Genomic DNA, 22,437 nt, shown 5'->3' with positions numbered 1-22,437 from the left:
AAGCCAACCTGGCTCCCAGCCAGAAAAAAAAGAACACAACCTAGGCAGGAGGATGTGATGTTTGCTATTTATAACTTAAGCAAGGTACTTTAGGGCTGAAAAGAATAAAGAAGCAGTTTGACAGGCAAAGCATTTAATGAAAATGGGGCAAGTAAGAGCTGTTTCTTTTTTCCTGTCACTTCTCCTTTTTAGCTGAAAAGTGAGGACTTCAAGCCCCAAATAAGAAAAAAGTATTTCTGAAACTGAAGTTTCCTTGTTACTTCCAGATGAAGTATTTACAGTATGGGAAATAGCATGCAACAGGCAGCTTCCCATTAGTATTCAGATATTATTCTGAAAGTAAAGTAAAACTATACCAATGTACTCAGCAATGCTCACCGTAGGAGTCTAACTAAATTCCAATTCCATGACAGGAGGCAATATTAACATAGACTGAGGAAAAAAATCAGATAGCAGTAGGATAATTACATTATCAACTGCTCTGTGAAACCTGTCACTGGTGACGTGGGAGACTGAAGTTCTATGTTTGATTTCCAGAGTCAACACTACATCTGCTAGCCTTGCAACTGTAGAAACACTTCCTGTGAACTACGCCCACTACATGGAATTCATCATGACAATAAAATTGGATTTCCACAACATCCTTTTTATGTAGTCCTATTTCAATGTCAGAATTCTGTGCTGATTTCTCAGATTTTTTCCAGCACATTTAGGTAACATACAGTTTCAGCAATTTTGAAGGACTAAAACTAACAACTTTCCAAGGGGCTGCTTGCTACACGCTATTGTAAATGACTACTGAAAAGACACCTCTCAAAGCAAAACAAATGTGTTTTAGATATTGTTTTAATATTGTTAAAAACTACATCATAAGCAATTAAACCATGACAAAACCTCAGAAGGTTTTAGTTAAAATGATTAGAGTCCAAATTCATCTTTGAAAACAAAAGAATAGCTCCCAATTTGTGATGCCTCAAAGTTACTCTAAAGTAGGCTTAATTATTCTTAAAAGATGAGAAAAATCACTGTTCCATTGATTCAGATATCAGCTTCCTTCATATGGACAATTTTCCAAATACTAGAAAATTGCTTTGCAATATTAAAATGAAAATCTTCACCTTGAAATAATGACGATTTCTAAAAACACCAAACACATCCAACACTCTATTATATGTGAAGACACATATTCACAGTCCTGTGAAAATAACACAGGGATCAAGTGATGCATTCTTCCTTGTCTCCTGTAAAGGATAAAGGAGCTAAGAGATGTGGCAAAAATTTGGGAATCAAAGGAAGACTAAGTTGGACCAGCATTTACAAAAACAACACAAACATACAGCAAGTAAGATACTTGCAGCATCAAGCTCTCCACGCAACATTCTTCCTTGACCTTGCTGTAAAAACTGAAATTGGAAAAAAATTGACTTGCACATCTTGAGCATTTATGGCTCCCACAGGCTGCCAGCTGCCATGCTGCACTAAGACAGAGCCTCCTGCTTGTAGAGCAGCAACAGTCCTGGAGCAAGGCAAGGTGCTGTGCTGGCAACAGAGGGAACAGCAGGACAGCAGCAATGTGCTGCCAGCTGGCACAGCTTACCAGCACCAACTCCATAGTGTTAGACTTGTGCTTACCAACAAGATGAAAGTTCAAATGGTTTGAGAGTGCAGCACCTTCTCATACAAAAAGGGAAACCCCAAGGACCAGAGGCAAATGGGGCCTGGGCCTATTACTGAAAGCGGGAGCTGAGGTGGAAGCCATGCACTTGGGCAGCGATCAGACACCAAATAGCTGGAATTGTATGGCCATGCTTTGCTTGTGCCAGTTAAACAAAGATAAAAAGAGGCTGTCAGAACGCTTTGCAAGCAACAAATGAGTGTTGCCACAAAAAAAAAAAAGTGGAAACAGTTTTGGAAGGCCTGTTCCTATCTGGGGCAGCAGCAGAAGGGGGGTTTCGCTTCTTCCTCTCCTGCCTTTCCTTTTAGCTCTGAATAGACACTTGATCTTCACCACATGTTGCAAGAAAGCCACTACCTCACTGAATGAAAAGGAATGCTCATTTGGCTTGTAAATCTTCCCCTCAGTTCCTGCTTAACTTCCAGGACAGCAGATGCCAGGGCCAAGAGCAGCAAGTGTGAAGCAGCATCAGCATGGATCCTCTTGCTTCCCATCTAAAAGTGCGTCTGACCATTGGCACAAATCTGCATCCCTCTTTGTTCAGAAAGAACGCTATGTTATCACAGAAGATGATTCCAAAGCAAATACTGCTTCTACACCACTAAAGCAAGACATACTCAAATAAAGACTATTTTGTAAACAACCAAGAACAGTGCCTGATGTAATCATGGCTCCAACCATTCAGTCAAGGAAGTAGCAGGCAGGAATGGGAAGGCAGGAAAGAGGAAAACAGCATTCATCCAGAAGCTCAATAACACTTCTCACTTCCCACAACTTTTCCTGTACTGCATCACAACAGAGTGAAATCCAGGATCTTCCCTGCCGCTGCTAAGTGCCAGAACAGATACCAGGAGCAATAGGCTCTATGCCTGGAGACAAGTGGTTCTTTGCTGTGTTTGCCCCCTGTGCCCTTCACTGAATACCAAAAGCAAACACTGAAAGCACTTGCAGCAGGGACATTCCTGCCTGGTTACTGCTGCTGAAGCGTGACATCCTCCTGGCACAGGACAGGTCTACTGCAGAAAGCTCTTCCCTCCAAAGAACCGCCCCTTGGACTCACCATGGCAACACTGCTGCATGCTCCTGGTGGTGGCCTCCCTCCTCACACAAATCCAGCCAACAAAGAGCCATGTTTCTGTTTTGCACTTGCCATCACAAATTTCATAGGCCTCTTCTCTTTGAAGAGTGTCCCCTACCACAGCACTCAGGAGCCCAAACAGATCACGCCATCACAGCTTTTAATGAAAGAGCTTCAGAAGCACTGTGCTGATGGAGCCACAGAGTGTTGTGTGAGCATGCTCAGAGAGACCTGATCTGAAGGAGAGGCCACAGGAGAGGCTGCAAGCACCCTGGCTGCTGTACACAGGGATGTCAGGCAGCTTCAAAAGTAGCAGAGAGAAGCAATGCAGGAGAGTCCTGTGCAGCAAGGATGTCTTTGCTGCACATACGCTCCCCAGACCAGAAACCACGCTTCATAAACACTTTGCTTCCTATGCTAAGTTACCACACGAAGCTAATACAAAGTTAGACTGCTTATCCTTCCACCATTTGACCTTGTTCACAACAGAACTTTAATTCTGGGATCCTCTTTTTAACGTCAGGAATGCCAAACTTGTTCCACCACAGACTCCAACCTCTTCTCCAAGATTTTTCCTCAACCTCTGAAAATAACAAGAAAATGCTCCAAATGCTGGGTCTGAGCACCCAGCACTCACAACTAATATCATCTGCCTGCATAACCCTACATCAAGCTGTGCTACCAAGCATTCCTCATGGTGGCCTTCAGGAGCAGAGACAATTATCGACCTATGCACCGAGGCAACACTTCAGCTTTCTCCAGTGGTGTATCAGGGGAGTCCTGATACAAGGGAGACACATGCTTTGTAAGGAGAGACATGTTTTGTAGAGCTGAGAGGACAGGTTCATTCTTTTTGTTTAATTGCTGGCTCCTCCTTACCACTTGAGTGAGGTTGAGGACAATGATACTCATTTGAAAACCAAGAAACTCTCTTCACAGCATGAATGCTCGGCACCTTCTGAGCTCAACACATCCACAGTTTACAGCAACCATCTTGCTTTTAAAGAGCAGCACATTTTTCAGCTGATAAAATTCCAGGCCCCGCTTGGGGAGGGTCCAAGATAAACACATTTACATCCCACCATTCCCAGAATCCTGGGAACATCATTCTTTCAAAGCTTTTTATAATTTTAATCAAGAAATCACATCCTTTTATGGAAGAGGGCTTGTTTTCATTGGTCCCTCGGTGAAAGGGACAAGTGCATTTCCAGACACAGTGTTGTCAGCTTCCCAAGGATAATAGCAACTGATCTCAAAACACCTACTGGTGTCATAGCCATGTTCCTGTACTGTAAGTCAAAACCAGTACCCTGGTACCGGAGACACATCGGCTTCTCTGCAAAAAGACTACAAAAATTTCATGCTTACAAAACAGCCAGATTTTACAAACTTGGACTTGATTCATGTTTAGCATGAATAAAATGCCAATAATTGATTTAAATAAGACTAAAACATTAGTCCTAACCTCCAATTCCGCAAACTAAGCAAATGCATGAGAGAATAATTATTCTGCAACCTGTGCGGGCTGTAAGTAAATCTTTTTCCTCTCTTAAGCAAGAGCACTCTTCAAATTCCAGCAGCACTCATGCAAACATCCAACTAAGTAAGTTTATCTCTACTATCATTAGTTCACGGTTTAAATGAACAAAGCAATGCCTTTAGGTTTGTAATAAAAATAAATGAGGTGACTGCTTGAAAAAAAAATTTCTTACTAGTATTATTTAGTTAACAAGTACATTCCTATTTAGTAAGTAAATTTTGAAATTTATTGTGAAATTTAGTGCAAAAATTTACGCTACTACTTTTTACAAGAGAAGCCACAACCTTTTTAAGACCAGAAGGAATTGCTACATAAAACTACAGGCCAAGGAAGCCTATGCAGCCACTGCTGTGAAGATTTAAAGACTAATTTTAGCTAAGACAGCATGACAGGAACACACCCAATCATGACTTCAACTTCAAAGTGATGAAGAATTTGTCCTGCCCCTATCTGATGTTATGCTGAGAAGAAAAATGTTCTGCAAGCTCCTATTACTTGGCACCTTCTGCAATATGTAGCCCTTAGTGTATAACTATGGTCATGCATTTCATTCATTAGTGAAACATTAAATTAAAAACACATGCTAAAAAAATACAGCAAATACATTAAATTCACTTTGTGTTATTTACACTACAGAGAAATCTTAGACTATCTTAGAATTCTGTTCGCAGCATGTTGATTCACTCAGGCAATGAGAAACTGAGTGGGCTTTATCCTCAGTTGTGTAAACATTCCCAAATGCAATAGCTACTTCAGAGCTCAGAAAAGAGAGAGGTGATGCCTATTTTAAAAAAAGAAAGAAGAAACATTTCCATTTTGAGTCAGAAATGTGGAAGCTTCAAATTCAGGAGTTCTCTCTTTTCAAAAGAGAAGTCATAGAAGCAAATGGCTTCCAAGTATAATTTGCATAACTTTTGTTTCTAGTGCGAAATGTCAGCTGTAGAGAAAGAAAATTGAAAAAAAAAACCAAAAAACAAAATCAGACTTCATCCAAAGTCCTTCAACTACATTTGCCTTCTCTTTTCTCCATCAAATGTGAAAAAATTAAAGATACTGTTGTAATACATAAAAGAAATGTGAACTACAGTCTACAAAAAAAAGCAGAAAATCCTAAAATCTCTCCCCCAGTGTGATTTATGCATACGAAAGAAACATGATTTGAACAATCTACATTTATCTTCAGGGAGTACACAAATCTACACCCCTCCTTTCCTACGCCAATAGTGAAAGCAAATTCCTATTCAGTCTGAAATAGGAAACAGGCAATGAAAAACTGAAAATATACACGTGCTAAACTTTAAGTTGGATTCCTACCACTTTATTCTGCTAATTTGAGAAAATACATATAGCCTCCATAATCAAAAGCATGCACATTTGTGGCAGAAGGAGCCTGAGAGCTGGTGTGTCCAGCCCAAGATTCTCTCTGACCACTGACTGCTCTTCAGGCTGGTTGTGCAAAAGGCTGACAGCAACTGTCCATACTGAGCAGTGCAGTGGATAGCCTGGCATGCCTCCAGCCCTGTTTTTGCCAGTGATAGCATTATGGGTGCTGGGGGGGAGACAGAAGTGATGGAGAGTCAACAAAATACAGAGCTAGACCAATGTAACAGCTCTTCAGGATAAATCTGGAGTAATGCTGAAGTCCGAGTCCCAAACACAGCAAAACAAAATGGACAGCCACAGGGTTCACTTCTTCTGTCCAAACCAGTGTCTTCGTGCTCTTCTCTTCTGAAAAAGCTTTCTTATGTATTGCCCACTAATATCCTGTGATCCAGTTTCATTCGCTATAGTTGTGATCTAGTTTCACAGGGTCTCCTTACTTACAGAGGTGTTGTGAAGATAAGTCACGAGAAAGCCTGCTAGTTCTGCACAGAGACTCAGAAGACATTTTGCAAGCAAAACAAAAAATCCTCTTCAATGCATGATCGGGAAAGAGTGCATTGCATACAAAATAAGAGGCTGCACGTGGAATGCAAGGATTAAAGCTCAATGTAAACAGTTGCTTTATTTGCTACCACTACTGTCCAGTGACTTAGATGTCTTGGTCCCAGTCACGCAAAGAATAGCTATCTTTCTTCATATATATATATACATACACACATACACGTCTACACAAAATGTGCTGTTGTAGTTTCTTTCACCAAAAGGAAATACTCTTCACCAAGTATAAAATTACTTCAGTTAAGTAATGGCTTAAAGTACTTTAAATAACTACAAAGCTTTAGTTAGTCAACTAAAGAATTCTGTTATTAAATTCTTTAAGTATTTCTCTTACTCTGAACACCCAAAACTTTCATAAGGCACTAGAAACCTCAGACATGCAAGAACTGCCAATTTTACCCTTAGAACACTTCAAAAATAAAATAAGTTTTTTAAAAAGTAAACTATCTTGCTCAAAAAAAAAACCAAACACTTTTTTCCTTGATGAAAACAGAAGTGGCGAGAGAGCAGACAGAATCTTCCCTATTTATTTATCGAAATACTAGAAATACTTGCAACTCCTCAGGCAAGTTTTTTCAACATCTGCTTTCGGCTATTTTGGCTACAGCACCTATAAACTCTAATTATTTTGAGTATTCAATACCATAAATATCCCTGTTGATTTGAATCTCTGTGAGTTTCAACATACAACTGCACCTCACTTGGGTGAGAGGACATTCTGCGAGGATGACATATACACCAATGTACTTCATAGGCAATTGTTATGGATAAAACAGGGATGCTAACAGCTTTCCTCAGTGCCTTAGTTCAATTTTGTGTCTGGGTACCTATGCATAAGCTCACCTGTGCAGGAGAGAGGAAGAACACGTACATATGAATCACTTGAAAGTCAAATGAGCAATCCTTTAGCTTCATGAGAAAGGAACATTGCAGTCCCTTTGCAAAACACAAAATAACTTCACAACCAAAAAAAATAGCAATTACTCTAGAGATTTTTTTCTCGAAGACAATACACAAGATTAATAGAAGCGCTCTCCTTATGAGTAAGCCCTCTCTCCAAATTAGCTTAAGCTACTGTATACAGCACTAAGCATTTCTACATTTTGTGCATGCTTTTAGGGTTCTGTTGATAGCTGCATCTACACAGGTATTTTGTTTTACAGACATGCACACAATGCACGCTGTTCAGCTCATCAGAAAGAGAAGATTAGTAGTAAAGAATAAGACAGAGCTCATAAAAAGACAATCATGCAAGTTATAATCACCTACCTGTACTAGTGCGATATGTGCCTGTGTGTGCTGGTTGCAGAGGGTCCCCCTGACTCTGGCTGAGACTCCTCATAGGGGGCTTCTGATAAACTCTGTCTTCGTAAATAGGATCTATATGATGTTCTGGAGACTGCAATGCCCTTAACTCGGAGCCAAGGTGGCTGTGCTGGCTGCTGTAAGATGCCCGAGACCCAGCTGCAAATAGATTTAAGAGACATTTAAGATAGAGGAAAAACAAGCAATAAATACAGACTGATTTCATGAAGTTTACTTGAAAGCTGCAGTTCAAAAACAACCAAAAAGCTTTCAGTATACAAACAGCATGCAATGACAGCAGCAGCAGCTCACTTTCGTTCACTTCAGTTCCATCACCCAACTGCCCACATCTACTGCAAAGGCTATTTTCTTGGAAAGAAGTAACACTTCAGAGACATATTCTGAAAGGCCATTAGAAAATTTTCCCAGGCATGGGGAAGGGGAGAAGCCGTGAGATCCAGGAAGGCCCTAAGCCCAAATATGAGCACAGATCAATCAGGAAGGGGAAGAAGAATCAGAATCAGAACTGGCTTCATGTATTATGGCCATATCTTAATCTAATCATGAAATAAATTAAAGCTGATTAACAGATGTAGTTGTATGAAGGCTAATATTTTTGCTGCTTCACTGGATGTACACCAGAATAGTTGAGTCTTACCAATATTTTGCCCTCTACCATTAAAAAAAATAATAATCTACTGCTATGACTTTCTACAACTTAAATCTTCTGAAGATGAATAAATTAAACATACCATCTGGGAACAATATTGCAAGGATACTATACTTTTTCTCCCCTCTCTAATAACAAGATCAAATGGAATTGCATTAAGTTTTTTTTTGGTACTACTAGAATATTATTTTCTACCATTACATTGAAAGAAAGACTCGTATACATTTCTAGCTGTAATTATTACTCTTACTTGACTTGCTTCATCACATTATGAGCTTTGGTACTATTTGCAAGACTCCCAAAGATAGTCATGACAAAGGCATGAAAATGCTACACACTTGAAGGGCAAAAAGATAGACAACTACACAAGTAACACTTGACAAAGCAGAGTCTTACACCACAATGTGATAATGTGCTAGTTAAAAGCGTAGAAAAGCAATCAGATTTAACTACCACATTCCTTGCCGATACTCCTGTGAGATTAAAATCTGGGAGGCAGGGTTCTACTAACTCAGCTTGGGCTGCCCATACAAGATGTGTAGCCACGCCTGCCGTAATTCTCTACCACATTCATTGTATTTACAGTTTTGCTGCAGACACACTAAATAGGAAGAAAATCCAAAGCAAATATATAAAGTGATATGCAATACTAGTACAGGATAGAAATGAAAAAAGATTACTTAAATTACAAAATTACAAAATTACTTAAATCTCATTAAAATTGCCTGGAGGAAAATAATTTCTTCCATTTCCTTCTTTTTAATCAGTTTGTACCACATTCAGGTTTTCTTTGAAAGTTTTCAACGTACATACGTGTTAAGTGGAATATCCTATTTGCGTATTTTTCCCTTCAAATATTTTTCAGACTGAATTGCCATTAGCACACTACTGCGAGTTTCCTCTTGTTCCCTTTATTGGAAAGGATCTCAAAAACACATTTTACCTAGAACTACTGGATTATCCAGGAAGTTGATATTACTCTTAAAGGAGTATGTTCTTCATGATCCACTCCTTTAGCCCTGCATTCAAGAACAGTAAGAAAGACCTGGATTGGAAGAGACCCCAAAGCCCACTCAGCCCCGACTCTGTGCCACGGGCAGGGCTGCCACTCACAAGCTCAGGCTGCCCAGGGCCCCATCCAACCTGGCCTTGAGCACCTCCAGATAGGGGGCACAACAGCTTGTATGGGCAGCTGTGCCAGCCCCTCATCACCCTCTGAGTAAAAAAGAAAAAAAATATTCCTCCCGATATCTAATCTCATCTTCCCTCTTCCAGATTTAAACAATTCCTCCTTGTCCTATTATTATCTGCACATGTAAGAAGTCAGTCTCCCTCTTGCTCATAGAGTTCCCTTCAAGTACTGGAAGGCCACAATAGGTCCCTGCATCATGGTGACTGACTGATTCTCAGAACAGCCCCACCAAAGCATACCATACTTCGGAGTGGTCTAAAATACAGCCAATAAGGTATATACTCAAGTTTTTGCATCAGCTGTTTTCACTGCATATCTGGTTCAAACTGTATTTACTAAAAATTTATAGGAAAAAAATGAGCACAATGGTTCAGTGGTTCAACAATGCATTAACAAAACAGACTTGATACAGAATAGAGAATTACACCTCCCTTCTGGAGGTAGAGCAAGCCTTTTCTCCATTTACAAAGTAATAATGCTCTTTGGAGTAATAGATTTTCCTTGTAACTCTGCTCCCAGTGAACAGAAATAATTTTTTCCCGTTGAGCTCCAAGGCAGTATAATGTAAACACTAACATGCTCTCATTATGCTAGCCCTCTAGTGAGGTAGCCTTAATTCTTCCTCTACCGATTGTCCTAAATATGCAAGTGTCAAATACAGTTCATTAAAAAAAAAAACACACACAAAAACAACACACCACAGTGGTATATTTGATTACCACACATACTATTAGAACTGGAATGATGTTGGACTGAACAGTAAAGATGCATATAACTGGAGAAACTTCTCAACCTGACCTTATTACAGATCAAGCAAACAACACAAAGAAGAGGGAACAAACAGCAAAAGAAAATAGTTATTACTCATCCATCCTCCCCAAAACATTTCAAGATGACAAAGTTTTCAACAGATAATTGAAATACTTTTATTTCACAAACATAGCCACTGTTAAACCCCAGAAATTAAAGCTAGCAGAACATGAACCATTCTAGCGTTTCTCTTTTTGTATCATGAGACTGTTGCTGAAATGATTACTTTTATCACCTTATTAGACAATTTCATGGATTCTTCCTTAAACATACTGCTTATCATCTTCAAAGAAGATACAACTTACTCTGCATATACTCTGTGTATATGTAATTTTTGTGTTAAATATTTGTTAATTCATGGACAATGACAAAACTTACTCTGTAAGTAAATACATACTTTTTAAGGTAATTCCATTAAAAATGTTTAATTGCTTAGCAGAATCTGATACTTTTCCATAGGATTTGCTAAGCAATTTTAACACATAATTTCCAAACAATAAGACATCAATACTTAAACACAAAATACTAGCCCACTTTAAAGTTCTTAAATTTTGTAAATAGATAAAAAGATAAAAAAAATCAAAATCACTTTCAGTGTTTTTATTAAGCTATTGTTTCAAAAGCTGGAATAGATAGCTTTGTCTTCAAGTAAAATTTCTATTGATCTTCATTATCTATTGATATTATGATACTTACACATTTATTTATGTATCTACACTTAAAAGCAACAGATTTTACTGCATGTTTTAAGTATTACAATAACTAACGATAATGCTGTAACATGATGGAAAGCACAACGACAGCAGAAGAGCAAAGTTCTAGACTGCCACAAGCGAGACTTACTCAAATACAACAAACCATAGCACAGACATAAAGAAAAGAAACTGCTTACATCTAGAAGGCCTCAGGTACACAGGAATCTCCAACAAGATGCCCTTGTCTCTACACTTATATGAGGTCTGGGAAGAGGTGGATCCTGGCTCCACCCCTTCTGGTTACTCAGGTACATTGCATGCAGTTGAGCTCCCCTAGGTTGGTCCTGCCTTCCCACCAGGTGCTCAGTCACTGGGTCATTTTCACTACAGCAACCAAAAGCTATTGGGAGAGAGGTGTTACATCTGCTGCTAATGCCAAAGATCACATTGATAACTTCAGAAAAGCTAACATACAAATACAGCTGAAATTAACTGTAGGTTTGTAGACTTGTAGGTTTTTATATTAAAGAAAATGAAGAGCTTCATAATGGCTTTCAGACAACTGCATCCCATCTCATCTATATGCTCAGCCCTTCTCTATCATGTTATGCTGTTATTCTGGAAGACACTGAAAAGATGGTTAGAATAATTGATCAAAACCAGGGCTGTGAACTCAAGAAAATTACTGCCAGTGAGAGAAGGACAAGGATAGCATGACTCCTACCTGCACCTCTAGGTTGGCAGCAAATGGCTACATCCGTTACAGCCTGATGCTGTCAGCTGATCTGTACTGTTTGCATCAAACAATCTGCATTAATGCAGTCTAAAGCTCGCAGAGATCCTGAGAAGCACAAGGTCAGAATGGAAAAGCAATGATCAATATACTACCAGGAAGTAATAAACATGGAATTACCAGGCCCATTAGTATTCTCACAGACAAGGAGGCTCAGAGAAATTGCTTCCCTGAACCTAAAGCAATCATGAAGGCACTGCATACTTCAAACTGTAGTTGCTCAAGCCCTTCATGCCTTCAATCTGTCACTCTAAGTTCCTTGAAATCACAGCAGTAACGTGCACTGAGTCCACACGTATCTCTCTTACATCTGCAAATATGTTCATTCCCCATTCCCTGACCAGCCCACATCAACCAGTAACACCATATTGGTCTTATGAGACTACAGGCCATCAAGTCCATTCAGTACAGGTCTACATACAAAATTCAAGGACAACTAACTACTAAATCTACAGTTTGCCAAGCTGTTAATTATAAATGATACATTTAGTGTAAGAGTAGATACAAAATTCTTATAAGCACATTGCTGAAGAAACAGTTATTTTTCTCCTAGATTAAAAAAAAAAAAGTATTGAGAAGAAGAAAACTTATTTAAGGGCTGAAGGAACTACAGTTAATTCCTAAGTTATTAGTGTAATCTTTAGTTAGAAAAAAAGCTTGAGGAATTATTTGATTGCAATGCTGTAGGTGCATCACAGAAGTCTAAATGGCTCTAGAACAGCTGCAAAAGAAAACAGAAAAAAAGCAAACAGGATAGGTTGAAAAAATCCAAACGGGGTACGTTTGTTTTAAAACAGAAAATAATTAACTGTAAGAACAAAGCATACAGAGATTCTTCTCTGCTTTCTAAAGTGTCTAAAATAAGACTGAAAATGGAATGCCCATTCTTTTGCATCTCTGTGGAGCTCACAAAAATAGCTAGTGGTCAGGCTCCAGGAGAGGAATAATGTCAACCCCCAGACAGGTGCATCTGATTATGGCTACAGAAAATCTAGAACCAGCCAGGTGTTTTTTAGAACTTTCACTGCATGAAGATATCACATTCCTAGAAGCTTTTCTCTCTTCCTGCATCAAAGTGGCGTAACAGAAACCAGGAGTGCAATCCTACCTACTGGAGACTAAAGAGACTTTTTATTTTTAAGAAAAGCCCTAATAGATGAAGATTTCCATATTATACAGTGGTATGGAAAAATGGTTAAGTCCTAGGAAAATGTTTTTGGGGCTCTTTATTGTGAACAAAGTCTCATTTTCCAGAAAAAGAAAAATAATGTAAACAGACAAATGTAACATGAGAGAAATACACAAAAGAATCCCCAATTCCTTTTTCAGATCTTCTGTAAGCTGTCATGGAAATAAATACAGTAGGCACATTTAAATGACAATGGTAATCCAACAGTTTATATCAACGTAGTAAACTGCTACACTGCAGCATTTTCATTTTAGTAAGCTAGAGTCATTAAAGCTATTCAAATTAACGGATATACAGACATTTATATATGTCTTAGAATGGCTTTTATTTGTGCCCTTTGTGACAGCCTTTAAGAATCACCCTGCCTTGCTCAAGCTCTACAGAGCCCTATGAATTCATGGTACTCTGAACAGCTCTAAGTACAAGAGCATATAGGGCTGCCCTCCTCTCCAGGACTTCAGAGCTCATTAGAATTATGAAATACCCAAGTGGCTGCCTCAGCATGAAAAACACTGTCCAGATTTGACTGGATAAACTATTTAGCCCCTCATTTTAAAATCTTCCATCACAAAACAGTCATCAATGCCCTGTTAAAACAGCTTCCTTATGTCTGTGATAGAGGAATATCAATAATGAGATGCAAGTTGAGAGTAAAACTCAATGTCCATTATATTACAACAAGAAACAATTACCAGTAATGTGTTTACACTGGTTAACCTAACTTGATTACAACTGCACTCATTTCAACGCATTTTATCTCTGGCAACATCAGGCTCCAAGTATCAAGCTTGGGTTTGGAACACTACAAATGCAGTGCACTCAGGAGATGTGATTTCTTAACAGAGGATTGACCACCCACAACTGCCTGTATAGATTTTTCATTTCAAGCGTAATGACAACATCGCTCATGTAATTTGTGATGAGTTTTTCTTAGATTACAAGTCAAAAAACACAAAGAGCCACCCACATGATGGTAACACTGTAACAAGACAGCAATGAGACTGCAGGCACAGAAACTACAAGAGAAACACAGCATTTTTTTTGCATGTTTTTCAGAGGATAGAAGGAAGTGAAGTGAGGTATAGCTTCACTACAAAAATGCAATATGGGAGAAAGAAGATATAAACAGCAGGATTTCTATCTGAACTCATACAGAAGGAGATATTTTATAGCTACTAAACTGTCTTGGTTTACTTGTAAAGAAACTAATGTGAAGCCAGGTGCAAAATTAGAGAGCACTGATGGAAGAGGAGGGAAAAGAAATCAAACATCTGCAACAAGAATTTTGGTAAAATACTGACCTTTTCTGCCAGAAATGTATGCAGAAACCTCTCCCAAGTGCTTGTCTGATAACATGCATCTTCTCCTTATACCATCAGAAAAGAACAGTACGATCTACAACAAATGCTACTGATTGTACATCAAGAAATAAACTCAGAAAACAGGTTTATGGCAGCACAACTTGATGAAAAGAAGAATACCAAAGAAGATGTCTCTAACCCAAGTGCTGAAAGTGAATGCAAATCGTCAAGAGGTGACAGATGGTTACATTAACCAGTAAGACGTGACAGGCCATATGGCAGGACCAGCTAATGCATACCTCAAGTGCATCATTTTGCGCCCCCAGCACACCAACGATCTGCCCTAACAAACCAAAATAGACTCTGAAGTGAATTCCTTTTAATTCGAGGTGAGCTTTTTCTTCAAGTTTTCTCATCTGTTTAGGTTTTATATGCGCACATTCTAAATATACTGATTTAGGTATCAAGGCTTTTTTCTGTTCCTGTTGTTCGGTTTTTACTCAAATATTGAAATAAAGATTAAGGAAAGGAATTTCAGAACTGAACTACTTTTTATCTTTATACTCTTTTTCCCATTCTCCTTATGCTGCTCTGTTCACAACTCAGGTCTCTTCATATCAGTAAAGGAGGTAAATGATTGATTTATCACATGGATGCCTTTCGACTCACATCTAACACTGGATCTCCAGAAATAATGACGTGTTACTTTTGCATCTGTGGTCCATATGAGTTGTTTTGTGATCACCTCTCCTAAAAGTCCTCAAGACTGCAAGAACATCCTTGCTTCACTTGTCAGTATCTTAGGCAGCTTTTCTTCAGGCTTTCTATTTAAAAGATTGAAGTGCAATGCATTGACCAGTCTGAGCTTTTTCTTGTAAACTATCATTGCACTGACAAACCTATTAGCAGTTTCACATTCAGGAGTGTAGTTCACACCCTGGAAATTCCCAGACACAATTTGTCTGCTAACAAGATTACGGGTCTTAGGAAAGTCTCCTGAAAAGAGATTGTCTCGGGCTGCTTAAGGGACACTGCAAAACCCACCTCTGACCTCAGGTTAGCACTTCTCACATCACTGCTAAAAATAAAGGAAGGAAGCAAAAAACAAAATAAACAAACAAACAAAAAAACAAACAACAAAAAAAAAAAGAAAAGAAAGAAAGAAAGAAAGAAAGAAAGAAAGAAAGAAAGAAAGAAAGAAAGAAATTTGTTTTAAGTGCCAGAAAGTTTAATACGTCTATGTAAGAGTTTTTAGGACAAATCTTATCCTTTCAAAACTAGTTTTTATATAAAATGTTGAAATTAATAATATTCCTAAGTGCATTTAAAAGAGAAACAAAGAGAAGTATTTTCTTTGTTTTTCCATGTTTACTTTTCAGTCGTGCAATGTGTTTTTGCTGGTAAGTTATCGTTATCAATTCTTTTAATTCTACAGTGGTACAAATCTAGGAAAAAAAGAAAATAACCTGAACCAAGCATTTTTGTTTTCTCGCAAGTATTCTTTTTCCTGCAACTGTCCTCATTCTGCTGAAAAGCATTCACTTGCTTAAAACATTTTATCAAAAATAAATTGTTAGTGGAAGAAGAGTAGTGTGACTGGGAGCAAAGAGATAAGAGACGAAGATAGCCAGGAAGAAACAGCAGATTAAATGTGACAGACAAGTTCAGGGAGATAATTCCCATTTCATTTCTGATCTAGGGAACTGTCACTGAAGAAAGAACAAAAAACTACAACTCTCCCAAACTAACCACTACTACACAGCAACACCTTGCCTTCAATATGGCAGAAGGTGAAAGATAAAAATCACACACATAAACTATGAACTGAACGATCACATTGGGTGTGATCCTCAACAGGCCCAACTACTACCACTTCTTTGTCAGGCACTGCGAACCAAGAGAAGAGCAGCAAGGTCTGCCCTTCTCTCTGGGGCTCCTGGCCACACAAGGGGTGATGTTGGCACACCTCAGCAGAACCAGTGCAGGCTGCATGTCTCCTCATCCATGGACCTTTGCTGCCAGCAGCCAGGGTGATTCACTAAAAAGGCACCGCTGCCGCCACCGAGGCAAAGCGGGCATTACCCTAGTGATGGGAGCCCACGTGTACTCCGTTTGCTGATTGTGTTTAACAATATGGGAAAGCACAGCCTCTAAAAAACCCAGCAGCTCACAGCCCTTTCCCTGAACCAAGCGGCAGCTCAGCCAGCCTTCAGTGAGCAAGGTCCCCCAGCAGAGCTGGGTGTGTAGTGGGGAGCCAGCCGGAACAGACATCTAGCACTTAAGCCAGACCAGACAGGGAAGTCTCAAACTGGCACTGAAAACACGTGGATTAATGACTCTACTCTGCAGAAGACTAATTCTCAAAGTGAAAACTTTGTTCCCAGAAGGAGTACCAACTGAAAACAAAACTCTCTGGGGGTAATGAAGCATCAAAATCTATCCAACTCCAACAGTCCTCCACTGGCTTTTGCTGGGCAACGTGGATTTCTGATCTAAACATACTGGCACTCCTGCCTGCTCTCTGTTACAGCAGGTACTTTTCCTACTAACAGTGAAAATGCAAAGAAACTGTTCCAATGAATCTTGACCACGTATCCATCTTTAAAAAGGATGCTTCTCTGTTGAATATTGCACATACCTCTTTGGCAAATGTGACATTCTAGATACACAGCTGAAATCCAAGACACCACATTTGGGGTTTGCTCACAGAAAGAATTATTTTTGCAACTTATCTTCTGTAATTCCTTTTAGAATGAGACCGCGCATTATTAGATGTGTGAACAACATAAAATTTTGGAGATTTTATCTGTTAACGCTTTGTATTCAAACTTGCATTTCAGCGGGAGAATGGAAGAAAGCATCAGATAGCATTGCTCTATTGTGTCAAATCATCTCTGATAGAATTTTAAGCACCTCCTCTACCCAGCAGCTTTCTCCTCCTCAGTGTGCATTTGTTAATTCACTGAGACCCCAAGTGTAGGTTTGTGACGCTCCAGGGGAAACGGGTCGATTGTCTTTTTTTCAACCTCATTCAAGAAAAGGAATATTCCTTGGATATTCTGTAATACACTACATACTCATCAAGTTTTCATCATCCACTTGAGACTCATTGCATTAAAAATATGAGTAAAACAATGCAGGTTTTACTAAATATATCAATTTCAATAAAATCTAACTAAATTCTTTAGTTATGCAGACCACATGCAGACCACTGAGTATCCACTTTTACAATTACAGCTTTTTGTTCAATAGATTGTTATAGTATTATTCAAGCTGTTTTTAGGTTGTTCCCATTACATGTGCATTGAGACCTCTGCTAGAACACTTAATAGTAATCTCCTATTATTAAAATCATTATAATTTACCACAATTCTAATAGGTCTGCTCTGAATAAAAGAAATGCCGAATGTAGAGACAAAGAACAGCAATACTGCTGCCACTGAGACCACAAAGGGCTTAAGGACTTAAGCAAAGGTTATATTGGAGTAATTATTGCACAGTTTTTATCAATAAAGTTCTCTTCTATTCCATTATGTTTATTAACATGGCAGCAAGAATAGTAAGCTTTTAGTATCAAACTTCCAGGAAGTCAGAAAAAAAATCTTACATAAATCCTTCTGTAACAAACAAAAAAGGAAACAAACAGAAAAGGAAATGGATGGTTACAGATTTGAGTAACTTATTTAAAATAAACAAACAAACAAAAAACAAAACAAACACTCAAAAAAACAACCCAAACACAAAAAACTCAGAAGAGCAGACTACACAGTGTGCCATTAATCTCACTGATTCCGATTATCCCTAAAAACAGAAAGAAAAGGACCAAGCTGCCAGAGTCCTATCACTCAATTAGAGCGTAAGCTACATAGGTTGCTTCAAAAGTAATGCCTCCTATTTATGTCCACGGAAACTACAATAGATACAAAGCACACAGTGTTACTTGACAAATTCTCAGCTACAAAACAGTATTTCTCAATGGAGTCTCCACCATTAGCTAAGCATATTTGCAAGCAATGAACAAGAGCCTGCATAAAAATCTGTACCAATGGAGGTGACCCACTGTTGCCACTGCTGAAACACACCACTCGCTGCCTCACTGTGCTCACAGCCACTGTTTGGTCTCCATAAATGTTCACCAAGCACTGATGAATGTCACTGGGTGCTATTTTTTCTGCATGGAGGAATTCAGTGACACACCTTTGTTTCATCCGCACTCCCATGTCAGACGCCATTTTGTCACGCTGCCCCTCTGCTGCCATCCATCACACAGCAACAAAATGGCATGGCATACTGGTGAGAAGGTTCAGCCCCTACTGCCATACCATCAACATCTGTCTCTGATGTCGTGGGTAAAAATCATAAAATAGGAGGTGTTACTTTAGGAGCAGCCCTCATAAAAAGAAATGGCCATGACAAATGCCGAAAGGGAAAAATGATGACAGAAGGTCACCAGCAAAAGAAGGGCAGACCTAAGGTAAGAATACAAGGAAAGTTCTCATGATAGTTAAGAACAACAGTTTGCAACAAACTGTTGGAGCGGTTCAGCTTCAAGGAGGACTTTAACAACAGTTTCAATTAGAATGACAAGACGCACTGCAGTCCAAAGGTGACAAACACTTTAGGGATTTTGAACCACCCCATAATTAGTTCCTGATTATTCATAAATGCAAATTAATATTATTTGCATGCCAAATGGTTACCTCATCTGTGAAACCAATGCTTCCAAGATCACATGACTCGCTGAAGACATTTGCATCAAGTTTAGTCTGATTTTACAAAAGCAGCCCGAACCCTACTGCAAACAGGGAAAAACAGTGATATACATCACAATCCTGACACAGTTCAGGGAAAAAAGACTCTGGACTAAGACAGTAATTCTTGAATTCCTAGATGGACAGGATCCTAAGCAGGAGAGGACACAAATTAGATCACGTTGAAGTAGACTGCTATGTTTAGCATTAGCTTCAGATTCTTGCCAAATGCAGCTCAAGGTGCAACAAAAAATGACATGAACTAGACAAGAACTCCAACTTCAGACTGAAAGAAATGCACAATTTTGATGTGCTTCTTCAGAAACCAGAGAAGTGCAATCATGACTTGAGAGCCACTCTAATGTAGTGACCGGTTTCACCTTTTCAAGGGAAAACTGAAGAACATTAGATAACACAAAGATCCTGAACACAAACCAAACACATCACAGCTGGCTGTGCAAAGCCTGCTGTGTGAAAACATGCCACTAATGTGTTACTTTTGGTCTCCACTCCCTCCATGATCAGACGCTACCTCCCCAAAAGCTATCAGACACTTGATCTTGCCTTTGAAAAAACACTGGGAAATCCTTCACCAAATTACTCATTCTTGCCAGGATTCACTAGTAGCCTCCATTTAGAAATCGTAGCTGTGTAAGCTAGCAGCCTCTCTCATGGAAAGAGGGAAACACAACATCCATTCTTTGTGCAACCAGCTTCTTAATGTCTTGAAAAATCAGACAAATTAGTTCAGAAGAGGTCTGGAAAATCTTTCCTGACTGCAGAGGCTTACAGTTGTGTACAGCTCCCTGTCTAAAATCCTAACCATGCCTAACACCCACAGTTTTGTTTTTTACAAGATGAGGCCATGAAACACCCGACTGTATTCATAAGATATGTATCTGATTGTAAGATAAGTAGTTGAGCAGGTCACTCAGGACTTTCCTCACTCTTCTTTTCAGACAAGGATCCCTGATTTGTAACCAGCTATGAATTGTGCTATTAGCTCAACTCTTCAAAACTGGGCAATTCTTTCTACACAGGATTTATCTTTCTCTGTTCAGAAACTATTTCCTCATATCACCGTATCCAGAAGTTTCCTCGGCATATTCGTGGGTCTTGTGCCAAGATAATATATTGAAAAACTATTTTTCAAGTGGCCCAAAGAGTTCCTCTTGTGGAACGTTATTAGTCACATCCTTCCTTTCCACAGATTTTATCTTCAAAAAGACAAACTGAGAATTCTCCTTTGACGAGGTCCTCGTCCAACTCCATTCTTACAAGAACATCCATCTTCTCTAGCTTAACTAAGTATTTCCCAAGTGGCACTACAGAAAATGCGTACTCACAGTTCTGATGGGAAACAGACATCAGATATAGTGTAAGAAAAGATCAGTGAGTAAGTCATTCTAGCACCATCTGGCTTTGGCAAGCTCATGTTGCAAATTACCCCATTAACCATTTACTTTTCAGTCTTGCATTATTCTCTCCATCAGCTTTTGTCATAATGTCACAAAGTGCTGCTCTTAGCCCCCAGCTCTCTCCCCTTCCAAGGAATCCTATTTACCCTCCTTTGCAAATCAAATTCCCAAGCCTTCAGAACCAAGCCTTTGAAGAGCTTCTGGCACCTTTTGGTGAGCCAACTTAAATCTGTATCCCTGCTGAACTGCAGGATGCTAAGAAGGTGGGGGAAAGACCCTATGGAGCGGGTTCCTTGTACTTTCTTGACACAGGAAACCGCCCTAACATCACGGAGTCAGAGCTCCTTCCCCATCTTTACTTTTCTCCCAGGCAGCACAGTTTAAGCCCATGGCTAGCTCTAATCCTAAAATCAAAAGGTTTTACTGCCCAAGAACAGCACAGCTGGCCACCTGATAAAAGAACTGGGCTCACAGCTGGGTAGGATAAAGAAGCTAAGAGGCCATAAAGCAAGATACAAACATATACTATGTAAGAGAGAGAAATAAGATAAAGTGTGTTCAAAAATTTCCTCACGTAAAATGAGAGTTGCTTAAGATTCACAGCTACTTGTATTAAAATTAATATGGCACTTTTCTATCCTTCACTTACACACTACAAGTTACTACTTGATGCACTTGTTAATAAAATCTATGTCATCCACCTGGCAATTTCATATGCCATGCCTTATAATTGTAAGATTAGTCATCACTTGGTCCTCCTGATTTCAGAATATTAAATTCTGACTTTTGATTCTACCCAATTATGATTATAAACAGTTCCATGAATTCATTATCACTAGACTATCTCCTTCTGCCCTACGTAATACCATTTTTACTAAAGACAAAAACTGTCCTGTCTGCTCTGGGCCTACACCTAGGCAATCAAGTTCGATCCCAGTACTACAGAAAAATTGGTCTTATTTCCACAACTGCTCTCAGGGAGAATTTGGCCCAATGTAGTTTCTGTCAGCCACCACTGACAAGTCCTGTGAACACTATGCATCTCAGCATGGGCGTACAGACACTTTCCCACCCACCCTTTAGCTTCAAATAAAGGGAACCTTCCTTATTTCCCCAGCCTGCACGCTTCCTACCATAATTAACCACTTTACTTTTGATCAGAAGCACCTGCACTGTTTTAAAGCTGCTGTGTGCACAGCAGAATCAAAAGCTGTTAGATAGCCCACCGGAAGAGTGATTACTTTTCTCACTGGTTCTGCACTGACTTCCCAGATCACAACTACTTGGTCTGCTGTAGTCAACATGTGTATCACAACAAGAAATTATTATTCCCATCACAATAAAAATGAAAGTGTCTTCTCCCTTCCCTTGAGTCTACAGAGAGCAAAAGGGACTAAAGATTTCTGCTCCTATTTTCTGAGCCTTACCAACAAATGCTTCCAGCTTATTGCATAATGCGTCGCAATGGGATTTCAGACCATGAGGAAGCTACAGCTTAGATTTCTGCACTCTTGGTCCAGTGCACAAGAATGGTAAACAAAATCCAATTTACATGACACAGTACAAACACTTCCACTGATGCCACAAAACCTAAGCATCAGAAATGCTAATGCTCCTTACCCCAAATAACACACTTCTTTCTACTCTAAGCAGATGAGCAGACGAGCCAAGGTCAAAGAGACTTGGGAGGGTCCAGAGTTACACATTTGTCAGCTGGAGGGGCAACCAGAGACACCGTTCAAGACCTTAGAGACAAAGCATAAGTAAAACAGGCAAAGGCAAAACAGCCCTATCAGCATGCCTTGAAGAGCCAACCACTGAGACCTATCACAGCCCATGATACTCCAATTGTTTCATGTAATCTCCCAGCCTAAAAAAAATAATACAGATGACAGAATCACAGAACCACCAAGGTTGGAAAAGACCTCCAAGATCATTCAGTCCAAAAGGCTTTATGATTTAAGGCTGTCAACACTAGCTAATGACTTTTCATACTGCTAAACAAAAGTTCCAAGAAGTTAGGTTTCCAAAGCACTGTTCTTCAACTTAATATATTCTGTGGGATTTTAGTAGCCAAAA

At 39.3% G+C, this 22,437-nt stretch overlaps 1 protein-coding gene across 1 annotated transcript in view; it reads right to left on the bottom strand.

Annotated features, from left to right (window-relative positions):
- CTNND2 (catenin delta 2) overlaps positions 1-22,437 on the bottom strand; it is a 607,095-nt gene that overhangs the window by 245,373 nt on the left and 339,285 nt on the right. Inside the window, exons 8-9 of the mRNA XM_019614298.2 lie at positions 11,104-11,187; positions 7,504-7,698 (exon numbers count right to left, since the gene is read on the bottom strand). Of these exons, the coding sequence (XP_019469843.1) occupies positions 7,504-7,698; positions 11,104-11,187 (279 nt within the window). The remainder of the gene's footprint in view (positions 1-7,503; positions 7,699-11,103; positions 11,188-22,437) is intronic.

Source organism: Meleagris gallopavo, chromosome 3 (genome assembly GCF_000146605.3).
Source record: "Meleagris gallopavo isolate NT-WF06-2002-E0010 breed Aviagen turkey brand Nicholas breeding stock chromosome 3, Turkey_5.1, whole genome shotgun sequence".
Classification (NCBI taxonomy): domain Eukaryota; kingdom Metazoa; phylum Chordata; class Aves; order Galliformes; family Phasianidae; genus Meleagris; species Meleagris gallopavo.
This window is presented reverse-complemented; position numbering and strand designations above follow the sequence as displayed.